Below are 11,384 nucleotides of genomic sequence, written 5' to 3'. Positions count from 1 at the left end.
AAAAAGAACTTATAAGACCTAAATTCATTCCTTTTATGTACACACGATGCACGAAAATTATTCAAACCCATTAGATAAAATGATATACACGTTGTTGCATGTCGACGAGAATTTAGGTTATGATAATATTCGAAAAGTGTGTAAACATATCATAGTATTTAATAAATGTATTTTTCATGAGATTGAGAGTTGATCGGGTGTAAATATTATTTTAGATTTATATCGAGATAATGAAAGTTGATCGGGTCGTTACGGGGTTAAAATGGTAAAAATGAAAGAAGGTTTATTATTGATGGAATGAGAGACGAAATGGAGGGAAGATTGAGAGAAGATATGCAACAACCAAAAAGGTCCCATCCATTTTCATTCTCTCTCTTCCTTACACTATCTTCTCTCTCTTCATTTTTTTAATTTTTTTTTAATCATTTAACATATAAATACTCCACCTTCCTCCATAAACTCATACCCAAATTCCTCTCTCTCTCTCTCTCTAACCTTCCTCATTTGGGTCCTTGGAAGCCATTTCTGCCATTGTTGTAAAGCTTCACAACCAGTTAGTCTCTCTCTCTCTTCTGTGTAATACTTTGATTTTGTTTCTCTTTCTAAAAATTATGATATGGGTTTGTTCAATCATGAGGTTAATTCAGAGTTCATTGCATAAAGTTTCAATTTTTCCATATTGATGTGTTACTTAACTGATCTCTGTTTAATGGGGGTTTTTTTTTTTTTAGTTTTTGAATTGGTTTGTTTGTGCAACTGTTCTTCGTTACGGGGTGTTTGTTTCCTGAGAAAATGAGAGGGAAAATGGAGAGAGAAAATAAGGCCAAAAACACTCCACATTTTCATTCCTCCCACTAGATTTACAAACTTTATTTCTGGGGTCAGAGAGAAAATAAATTATTGAGATGAACAGTGAAATGGAAAATGAAAGAGAGTGGGGGATTGGAGATGCTGTTCCTAAACATATGATTCTAATAATTGAGACAAAATGATTCTGCATAATTTTAAAGCAACATTTTCCCATAAAAACTGTCCTTTAAATTCATAAACTAATTCTTAACCATTCAAGCAATTTATGGGATAAGAATCAAAGAAAAAAGTTTGGTTCTTCCTCCACTTACTTGGGTATTAAAATATATAATTGATTGTTTTTAATGAATTAAAAAAGAAAATTAAGATTTGTTTGAACAAATGAAAAGAAATAGAATAATGGGTCGATTGAAGTTTGGTTATATTTTATTTTTAAATAGAGATTAGGTTGACATAATTAGTTCTTACATTTGATGGCTCGCTGTCGGGGTTATTTGAGGCATTATTATCTGCTTTGTTATCTATAATGGGTAGCAATTAAAATGGGATATTGGGAAGATTAATGAAATGGGGGAAAGCGGGGATTTATGGATTAGGGGATTTCTGTTTGCCATTTTCTTAATCGGTTGTGAGGACAGAGGGATGAGCGGCGGGTACGGATCATCGCGAGTGCCACTGGGATTTGGAAGCTTCGGAAAGGAGGTCGTGTCATTAATGGAGTGGGCATAGAAAAGGAAACACCCGATTTGATCTTATCTCACTTGCTCCATAGTGATTATTTTAATCTCTCTCGTTCCCCCTTCCTCTTTCCCTCCCCCCCTATTTCTGGTGCTTTCTTTTGAGAAATGGACGCGTTTCACTCAACTTGGATTCTTCCATGTCTTCTCTGTATGAATCCAGAACCGTGCGAAGTTCATGCGGGGCGATGAGAGAGGGCTGAGGATATGGTGATGCCTTTTCTCCTCCTTTTTTCTCTTTTTCTTTCTCGTTTTTGATCCTCTCTGTTGCTCTGTTTTGTTTGGATCTGTTGTCCGCTGAGTTTCTTCTTATGAATCTGATTCGTTTTCTCAAAACCTGATCGATAAGAGATCGACCCTTTTGGAATAGCGACGTTTAATGCCTAGGTTTTGTTATTGTCTACGAGATTTCTACGGTTTTGGGAAAAATCTGAGGATTCTTTGCATATAATGGGAAAGGGGAGAGACCCTTTTCGATTAAGGTAAATATATGAACGGATTAGAGAGAACCCAGACTCCAATGTTCTTGTTATCGCTGCCAATAAGAGCCCCAAAACATACCCAGAATCCAGAAACCAGGAACGTGAGTCGATCGCTTGCCTAGCCCATTGCATCTAAATTATGTGTGATTTGAACAAAAGGGTTTAGCTGCTGCATCAACCCCTGTGAATTTAGCCAAAGTTTATGGAAAAATCATGAGTATATTGTAGGTTAGGGAGGATATCTCCATTGATTAGTGATGTTTTGAGTGATTCTAAAAGGAAATTTATGAGAGAAACAATACCTTACCATTCTAACGTTGATGTTCCTAAACAGAGCGATAAAAGAACGCCTAGATGGTTTAGGGCGTTGGTAGATGTGGCTTGTGGCTGTAGCAGAGGGAGCTTTCTCAGACACTCTGTCTGCTTCTCTTTTCGCCTTTCCTCTTTATATTGCTGTAATTTGTCCATTAAATGCTTCGTTTCGAAGCACTCAAAAAGGCTATTATATTGATGCTGAGCTGAACCCATCTGTTTTTTTTTCACTTTCGACAATTTAATAGCTTAAATCTCTCTTTATTCTCTTATGGGTCTTAGGATTTGGCTTTATTTGCGCGTTTCTTGTAACTTTCCCATCTGGGTTTGGCTTCAAAACGTGAAATAGCTTCACTAGATCAAGCATCATTTCTGAGAAACCTCACGATCCATATTTCCAAATGGGTTTCTCTAACTTGATGTAATTTAATTTCCTTCCTTCAATGAATATAATGTCTGATACCCATTTTAATTGGTTGCTCACATAGATTGGTGCGCTTCGCAGATAAGTAGGCGAGCACAGAGTGGCTGCAGAAGCACAACAACAGCCAGAGGCTTCTGCTTATCGGACCGCGCCGCTCTTGTTTGTCGCTCGTGCGTTTACAATTTCAAACACAGATCTCGAGGCCCTTTTACTCTTGGCTATAACAACTGACATCTGTTTTGCTTTTACACCATTTTTTTTGTTCCTTCCCCCGCCATTTTCTCTTATTTATTTAGAGGCCAATCTTCCTCCTCCATTGGGTTTGAGCTCAATACAAAGCACTTGGATTAGTTTTTTTTGGGTTTGTTTTATACTTTGCTCAAAGGCGTGGGGATTGACTCTTGAGAAGTTGCATCAGCCATAATCTTAGCCGGGTCGGTGACACTCTGTTGAATATTGCTGTTGCTTTGCAGTGATCTCGAGGTATAGCCTTCGAACCTTGCTTCCTTGGGCTGTGTTTCCTGTATTTGATTATTCCAGTCACTTCCTTTTGTTTTATATTGTATTCCTGAATGAAACTCGGGCCGTGATAATTGGATTACGTGCAAATATTATAGAAGTTGCTGAGTTCTTTCCTTTGCTCTCTTGTAGAATCGTTAAGTGTTTGGCTTTTGATGTGGAATACTGCTCCTCGATCAAGACATGCTGAGCTCTGATGGAGATGCAGATGTTTTCTTCGACTCGGAAGATTACTTGCCATTGGAGGAGTCCTTGGTAACCGAAGAAGTCGATGCGAGCAAGTCGGGATATGAAATATGGATGAGAGAGCCTCAGAGCATTAAGAAGAGAAGGGAATATTTTCTTCAAGAAGTTGGTTTGAATGAATTTGCATCTTCTTCAAGTACTCGTACACAGGATTCAGAGATTGAATCTAGTTGTTCATCAGGGAGGATAGAATTGGACAGACTCACAGAGTGTAGTGGAGCTGTTTCAAGCTCTGACTATGCACCTAGCTGTAATGTAGAAGACAATGATTCAGTAGTACACCACAATGATGTGCAAAGTGCTGAATTCAGCAACGAGGCAAACGAGGCAAACGAGGCAAACGAGGCAACCAGTCGACCATCTTCTGTTTCCGACTCCAGCTTTCAACGGTGCCAAGGTGAAGGTAACGTCGAAGCTTGCAAGGATATCGATGCGAGGAAAAAGAAGATACTGACTTGGTGGAAATCCTTAAAAAACAAGGCAGCAAGACTACGAGCTATGGAGTTTTCTGAGGAATCGAAATCAAATCCTGCGAAATCCGAAAGTTGCAGAATGAAGGTGTGCCAAAACAAAAAGAAGTGTTCAGAATTTAGTGCATTGTATATGAGACAGCAGATTTGTGCTCACAAGGGCTTGATTTGGACAATGAAGTTTAGTCCAGACGGGAAGTATTTGGCAAGCGGAGGAGAAGACGGAGTCGTTCGCATTTGGCGTGTAACACGTACAAATGCCTCTAGTGAGTTTTTAGCAAATGACGCCACAAGAGAAGGGAAGTCTAGTTTCAGCAGTAAACCGTTGAGATTTGCCACTGTTGTCATTCCTGCTAAGGTTTTTCAGATAGATGAGTTGCCAATACAAGAATTCCACGGACATTCAAGTGATGTCTTGGATATAGCTTGGTCTACTTCAAACGTAAGACATCTGTGACAAATGTATGTTTTTTTTTTTCGAACTGTTGAAGAAACGAAGCTAACTCGAACCTCTTGCTGCAGTGTCTTCTTTCATCCTCAAAGGATAAAACCGTGCGCTTGTGGCAAGTTGGTTCAGATCAATGTCTCAATGTTTTCCACCATAAAAACTACGGTAAGTTGTCGATTCCTGCGTTCGTTTCGATCATTTACAGGTCGCATTCTCTTTTCTAAACTGTTATTACTTTCTATATTGGAACCAGTTACTTGTATCCAATTCAATCCAATGGATGAAAACTACTTCGTCAGTGGCTCAATCGATGGAAAAATTCGGATTTGGGGCGTCTTGAAGCAGCGTGTGGTCGATTGGGCTGATATCCGAGATGCAATTACCGCGATATCTTATCAACCAGATGGGAAGGTGCGAATTGTGAACTCTCACAAAATAAGTTAGTAACAATTGCCATATGCAGGGCTCTGATCATGCTTTGTTCTTCTATGTTAGCAGGGGTTTGCTGTTGGTTCTATCACTGGCAGTTGCCGTTTCTACAAAACATCAGGTACAACCCGTGGTGCATCCCTCACAATGTTTTTCTGTGTATGCAGATTTTGCCTCCTTCAATTCTTTTACTGATTTAGAGTTTTATGGCGTTTTGTAGGAGATGATTATATCAATCTGGATGAACAGATCAATATTGGCGGTAGAAATAAAGCCTCGGGTAAAAGGATCACTGGCATTCAGGTTTTACTCAGAACTTTGATAGTTTCGCTGAAGAAAGTATGATCTTTAAATAACGTTGCCTCAATTTGAAACCTGTTCTTTGCAGTTTTTCCGAGAGAACTCTCAAAGAGTGATGATAACTTCGGAAGACTCTAAAGTACGCATATTTGAAGGAACCAAAATCGTCGGCCAATACAAAGGTACGTATCGAGTCCGATCAGCTCACTAGAATTCGTTTTACTGGATAATCGCTGCTTCCAAGCCCACCTCCTGGTTGTCATTGCTCAATCAATCAGGAATTTTCCTAGCTTAGTTCCTCCCCGCTTATATCTTCTATTATCCCGGATTCGGCTTCAAGTTTTAGATGACTTGTAGTTCATTGAATCTTTAAGGTCTAGATGCTTACCTGGCTGTTTTCGATATGTAGGTCTATCGAAGTCGGGTAGTCAAATGTCTGCTTCCTTTACAGAAAATGGAAAACATATAGTATCTGTTGGAGAGGATTCTCGTGTATATATGTGGAACTACGATAGCGTTCGTCTTTCGTCGACGAACGAGACGAAATCTCAGCAGTCTTGTGAGCATTTCTTTTCTGATGGTGTGTCTGTTGCTATACCATGTCCTGGCACTGGAACTGAACCAAAGTGCTTGGGTAACAGCCAACCACAGTTGTCACAGAGACGGGATAACCAAGGGGATGACAGTGGTTTGGAGTGTTTTTCGTTCAGTAATTGGTTCTCTGCCAATGGTCTGTGCCGAGGTTCTGCAACATGGCCAGAAGAGAGACTACCTCTCTGGGATTTACCAGTTGCAGAAGATGAACACCAAGATTGTCATCAAAAGAAACTAAATGGCCATAACGGCGACGCCCACGACCAAGGATCTCGACTCGAAACATGGGGCCTTGTGATTGTCGTGGCTGGATTAGATGGAACTATAAAGACATTCCACAACTATGGATTGCCCATCAAGCTTTAGAAGCGCTGCTTGAATTAGCTCACTTTTCCCTGAGCTTCCAAAAGCAAAAGAGGTTTCAGAATATCAGAAAACATGGCATTTCATGTGGTCGATTCTTTTTCCTGTTTGTATCTTCCAACGGAAAAGCCTTTCTATTTTTTTATTTGTTCTAAGAGGTCCGAAATCTTGTAAATCCAAAGAGGCAGGCCACCATTTTTGCTTGTTTAGTTCTTGTGAATATTACCTGCCAAATGTAAATGAAGTACACTTAGCAGATTTCTAGTCATTTTGGTGCCTTTCTTCATGGGTTAATGTTAATTTTATTGCTTTTAATCTCAAACATGCCACACTTGGAAGAAAATTTGTAAATTTGTTCATAAGTAGTAGTCTTAAAATGGGTCAAAATTATACATTCATAAATGTTCTTTTTTGCTTCAAAACTCTAGTCGATTGAACGTATAGAGGCTTATCCAATGTCCTCCAGCAAGGAACATTAAAAGAATGCCCTCCGAGTATCACAAACTCTTATACCGAAGCAACGAAATGATATCTATTTCCCTGCGATATTCACTACAAACAAAACACAAGCTCCAACTCCCTTATTGATTGGAAAAGGAGCTGAGTGTGAGGCAGAACCCTAAACCCACTTTCAATTCCGCATTCGGCAGCCAAGAGAAACGAGAAAGACGGCGGTTTGTAAGGGGGTGATAATCGTTCTTTGTTGTTCGTTTCCTTGATGGCAATACCCATGTCCCGTATTCCCTGTTCCAGTTTTGCTTCTTATTCTTCCTCCTCGTTTCCATTGCAACCTCGTAATCCCTTCAAGCCCCATCGCCATGGTTTAAAGATGGATAATCCCACCTCAAATGGGTCGCTCGTTGTTAGCTGTTCCGCTCGCGAAATGGGTTCCAACTCTGACCCTTTGAACGGGAGGTATGGATATCCCGCCCCGCCTGCCCCTGTACTTTTCTGTGTCATTGATAATTGCTTCCAAGTTATGGGTCCGGGGATATGGATGAAATCTTGAACGAGTGAATATATTTTGTTTATGGGATATGGTTCGATTTCTAATGTTGGTTTGTTTTGGTTTTGAAGTTCCGGACTTCAGATTGTAATGAACACTTCAAACATAACAATATGTTTGTGAAGCATCTGAAGTAGAAACTTATTTTATTTCCCCAATGAGTTTCAACTTGTCTCCCTGACAAATTGCTGTTTTCTCTAGCATGAAGCATCAGATATCATCTATGGCTCCTAGCGGGATGACACTAAATGAAGCTTCCATGTCCATGCCATCGTTTAAATGGCGAAGAGTATTGCTTAAAGTAAGCGGTGAAGCACTTGCTGGTGATCGGTTGCAGAATATTGATCCGAAGGTTGGTGTTTGAAGGATGATAGTCTGCTACAAGCATATAGTGTTCTTCTTTTTAAGATTTTTGGCACCTTGCATTCCTCTTGAGCTACTTTTTGACTGCAGGTTACTATGGCGATTGCGAGGGAGGTTGCAGCTGTAACACGTCTGGGCATTGAGGTAGCCTGACCTTTATTTGCATATAAGATCTTTTTTCGAATTGAATCTCAATGTTGTAGCAGCAATAATCTGTTTACTGTTTGGAGAGATACAAATCCGTTGATAGAATATGACTTGTTCTTGACCAACTTTTCTCGACTCTCGAACGAACTGAGTAAAACAGATTTGGATATTCTGATTCTTCACTTGCGCACACCTTGTGTCTGTAAAGTAGGTGTGAGATCCCACGTCGGTTGGAGAGGGGAATGAAGCATTCCTTATAAGGGTGTGGAAACCTCTCCCTAGTAGACATGTTTTAAAACCTTGAGAGGAAGCTCGGAAGGAAAAGTCCAAAGAGGATAATGTATGCTGGTGGTGGGCTTGGGTCTAGACACCGGGTGGTATGTCAGCGAGGACGCTGGACCTCCAAGGGGGATGGATTGTAAGATTCCACATCGGTTAGAGAGGGGAACAAAATATTCCTTATAAGAGTGTGGAAACCTCTCCCTAGTGGACGCGTTGACAATATTTGCTAGCGGTAGACCCAAAGAGGACAATATCTACTAGTGGTAGACTTGGGCTGTTACAGTAGGCCAAGGAAGCCAAGGAAGCCAGTTCTTTTTCCTTGTTTAGAATGTGCGATCGTTATGGATGATGCGTTGTTTCAGGTTGCTATAGTAGTTGGTGGGGGTAACATTTTTCGTGGATCGTCGTGGGCTGGATGTAGTGGCTTAGACCGTTCGTCTGCTGATTACATTGGGTAATTTCCTTTATACTATATGTTTCTAGACGTCGGCTGATCGTTAGCTACCACATTTCGATATTACTTACCTGCATACAAGCAACATGAAAGTTCACACAAAATGAAGATGGAATAGGAAAACGAGAACATATTACACATGTTCTCCTCCTCATGAAATCCTCATATGCTGGCGCACATTGTGTTACTATCTTTGAATTTTAGCTCTCTATTTCAGGATGTTGGCAACAGTGATGAATGCTATATTTCTTCAAGCCACAATGGAGAGTATAGGCATTCCCACACGAGTGCAGACGGCGTTTCGTATGTCCGAGGTTGCGGAGCCATATATTCGACGTAGGGCTGTGAGGCACTTGGAAAAAGGCAGAGTTGTGATCTTTGCAGCTGGTATAGGCAATCCGTTTTTCACTACAGATACTGCAGCGGCCCTCCGTTGCGCAGAAAGTGAGTCAAATCGTGTTAAAAGTCTGTTTGAAATAACGTTTCGAGTGCTTATGCATTTTTTAAACATTTAGAAAGTCATTTCAAACCGACCTAAACTTTCTACTTTTTAACTAGTTGCTGAAACATGTTTGGTGGTGTGAGATTCCACATCTGTTGGAGAGGAGAACGAAACATTCCTTATGAGGGTGTGGAAATCTCTCCCTAGTAGACGCGTTTTAAAACCGTGAGCCTGACAGCAATACAACACGGGTCAAAGTGGACAATACCTACTGGCGATCAGGGTCAACATTGGGCGGTGTGCCAGCGAAGACGTTGGCCCCCAAGAAGGGTGGATTGTGAGATCTCATATCGGTTGGAGAGGGGAACGAAGCATTTCTTATAAGGGTGTAGAAACCTCTCCCTAGTAAAAGCATTTTAAAACCGTGAGGCTTACGATGATACGTAACGAGCCAAAACAGACAATATCTAGTAACAGTGGATTTGGGTTGTTATAGGTGGTTAGTAATTATTTATCTCTACAGCTCTAACTTTCAAAATGTCTATCCAGTTAATGCAGAAGTTCTGCTGAAAGCAACAAACGTTGACGGGGTTTATGATGATGATCCGAAACAAAACACGAATGCACGTCTACTCGAGACTCTTACATACCAGGAAGTGACGTCGAAGGACCTTTCAGTGATGGACATGACAGCGATTACTCTATGCCAGGAAAACAACATTCCTGGTATGTATTGTATATCACTTTATACAATAGATCACTGTTCTTCAAAATAATTGAATACACAACAGAAGGCAACCCGAGCTTTCGACGTCGGCTTAGAATAAACTGAAGTAACGATCATTGTTCTTCCTGATGCAGTTGTTGTCTTCAATCTAACAAAACCGGACAACATCTCGAAAGCCATAAAGGGCGAAAGAGTCGGGACGTTGATCGGAGGAACATGGAACTCAAACGTATGACAACAATTCTTGTATAGTAGGGATTTGACAGGAGATTTTGACATTGATAGCTTTTGGAACAATTTGCACCAGATTTGTTTATTTAAGGTATTGAAATCTTTTGTAAGATCTAAACCTCATCGCTAGTAGATATTGTCCGCTCTATCTCGTACATATCGCTGTCAGCTTTATGGTTTTAACACGCTTCTACTAAGGAGAGATTTTCACACTCTTATAAGGAATGCTTCGTTTCTCTCCTTTTTTTTAACTAATGTGGGATCTCATAATCCACTCACCTCATTGACACATCGTTAGATGTCGGGCTCTTATACCATTTGTAACAGTTCAAGTCCATCGCTAATATATATTGTTAATATATATTGTTCACTTTGGTCCGTTATGTATCACTGCTAGTTTCGCTAATATATATTGCTAATATATATTGTTCACTTTGGTCCGTAGTTTCGCTAATATATATTGCTAATATATATTGTTCACTTTGGTCCGTTATGTATCACTGCTAGTTTCATGGTTTGGCCCATTACGTATTTGTTACCCTCTTATTTTAAAACTTTGGAGTCCATTTGACGGAAATGTTCAAACTTGTATTTAATAAATTAATTAATTTTTTAATATTTTAGAGACTTTGTATAAAATCTTATTAATATTTTTAAAGATTAGATACTTGTAAAAATAGACCAATTTTTTAATAACATTTTAATGTGATAATTAAAATTTGGTTGAAATTTTAATACGTCGTCGTTTCTGCTTCTTGTAAAAATAGACCAATTTTTTAATAACATTTTAATGTGATAATTAAAATTTGGTTGAAATTTTAATACCTCGTCGTTTCTGCTTGGGATAAGGTCGAAGCCCAGAACCTGCCTTTTCGGCTTCATCCCTTTAAAACCCCGGAAACGAAACTAGAGGGTTTTTCATCTTCGAACTCAGTCTTTGCTCTNAAACCCCGGAAACGAAACTAGAGGGTTTTTCATCTTGGAACTCAGTCTTTGCTCTCTTTCCGCCATTAACAATGACGAAGTTCAGAAAGCTTGGTCGACATGCAGCTCACCGGATGTCTATGCTGAGGTTGCTCACTTCGCAACTATCAATTAAGTTTTATGTCCCAATTTTTGAACGTCTGTTCTCTTCTTTTGGCAGAACAATGGTTTCTCAGTTGGTGAAGCACGAGCGGATTGAGACTACTGTTGCAAAGGTATCCCTATTGACTTTCTTCTTATCATTTATTGGAATCTAGATGTTTAACTTTTCTGAATTTTGCTTTTCCAAGTGATGCATTAGCTTCATGTTCACCCGAACACCCCTTCGGTTTCGTTGTTAGATTATTTTATCTTACTGAACTCTGAAGTTAATCGTAGGTTTGTTGCATTGTAAATGGAATTATCGGGAGGTTGAAAATTTTGACGTCTTGTATTGTCTGAACTGAGCTTAGGTTTTGTTTTTTCTTAGAATCTGAATTTACAGATTTGGTTAGTTACATATTTGTCATCTCTTTCCCCTTGGGTTGCATCTTTTCTGTTCCTTCAAATTTTAACCCCAAGCTTACTGTTGAAGGATATGTTTCATTCCTTGAGATCAAGTATAGATTTTTTTT

The 11,384-nt window shown here is 39.6% G+C and overlaps 2 protein-coding genes across 4 annotated transcripts; both read left to right on the top strand.

The window, feature by feature from the left end:
* Window positions 1-480: 480 nt before the first annotated feature.
* Window positions 481-6,420, top strand: LOC111804314 (WD repeat-containing protein 44-like). Of its 3 annotated transcripts, none has more exons than XM_023689075.1 (9): window positions 481-553; window positions 2,847-3,248; window positions 3,417-4,442; window positions 4,523-4,613; window positions 4,702-4,859; window positions 4,947-4,998; window positions 5,098-5,180; window positions 5,266-5,359; window positions 5,587-6,420. In XM_023689075.1, the coding sequence occupies exons 3-9, from the start codon at window positions 3,468-3,470 to the stop codon at window positions 6,135-6,137; spliced, it is 2,004 nt and encodes a 667-aa protein (XP_023544843.1). In that variant the 5' UTR covers window positions 481-553; window positions 2,847-3,248; window positions 3,417-3,467; the 3' UTR covers window positions 6,138-6,420. The 3 variants fall into 3 exon arrangements, with proteins under 3 accessions (XP_023544843.1, XP_023544841.1, XP_023544842.1); XM_023689073.1 differs by lacking the exon at window positions 481-553 and adding an exon at window positions 1,367-1,757; XM_023689074.1 differs by lacking the exon at window positions 481-553 and adding an exon at window positions 1,782-2,762.
* Window positions 6,421-6,593: 173 nt separating this feature from the next.
* On the top strand, window positions 6,594-9,941 carry LOC111803210 (uridylate kinase). Its single transcript, XM_023687517.1, has 7 exons — window positions 6,594-7,049; window positions 7,342-7,492; window positions 7,594-7,647; window positions 8,295-8,386; window positions 8,604-8,830; window positions 9,378-9,554; window positions 9,690-9,941. The coding sequence occupies exons 1-7, from the start codon at window positions 6,853-6,855 to the stop codon at window positions 9,788-9,790; spliced, it is 999 nt and encodes a 332-aa protein (XP_023543285.1). The 5' UTR covers window positions 6,594-6,852; the 3' UTR covers window positions 9,791-9,941.
* The last annotated feature ends 1,443 nt before the right edge of the window (window positions 9,942-11,384 follow it).

Source organism: Cucurbita pepo, chromosome LG10 (genome assembly GCF_002806865.2).
Source record: "Cucurbita pepo subsp. pepo cultivar mu-cu-16 chromosome LG10, ASM280686v2, whole genome shotgun sequence".
NCBI classification, from domain to species: domain Eukaryota; kingdom Viridiplantae; phylum Streptophyta; class Magnoliopsida; order Cucurbitales; family Cucurbitaceae; genus Cucurbita; species Cucurbita pepo.
Note: the sequence above shows the minus strand (reverse complement) of the source record. Positions and strands in the feature narration are given on the sequence as shown.

What these genes read in the sequence shown, in the direction of transcription:
- LOC111804314 (XM_023689075.1), top strand. Translation starts at nt 3,468, where the DNA reads ATGCTGAGCTCTGATGGAGATGCAGATGTTTTCTTCGACTCGGAAGAT. An exon ending in CCGTTTCTACAAAACATCAG is followed by an intron (nt 4,999 to 5,097) that starts GTACAACCCGTG and finishes GGCGTTTTGTAG; the next exon opens with GAGATGATTATATCAATCTG. An exon ending in AATCGTCGGCCAATACAAAG is followed by an intron (nt 5,360 to 5,586) that starts GTACGTATCGAG and finishes TTCGATATGTAG; the next exon opens with GTCTATCGAAGTCGGGTAGT.
- LOC111803210 (XM_023687517.1), top strand. Translation starts at nt 6,853, where the DNA reads ATGGCAATACCCATGTCCCGTATTCCCTGTTCCAGTTTTGCTTCTTAT. An exon ending in TCTGACCCTTTGAACGGGAG is followed by an intron (nt 7,050 to 7,341) that starts GTATGGATATCC and finishes TGTTTTCTCTAG; the next exon opens with CATGAAGCATCAGATATCAT. An exon ending in TGCAGAATATTGATCCGAAG is followed by an intron (nt 7,493 to 7,593) that starts GTTGGTGTTTGA and finishes TTTTGACTGCAG; the next exon opens with GTTACTATGGCGATTGCGAG.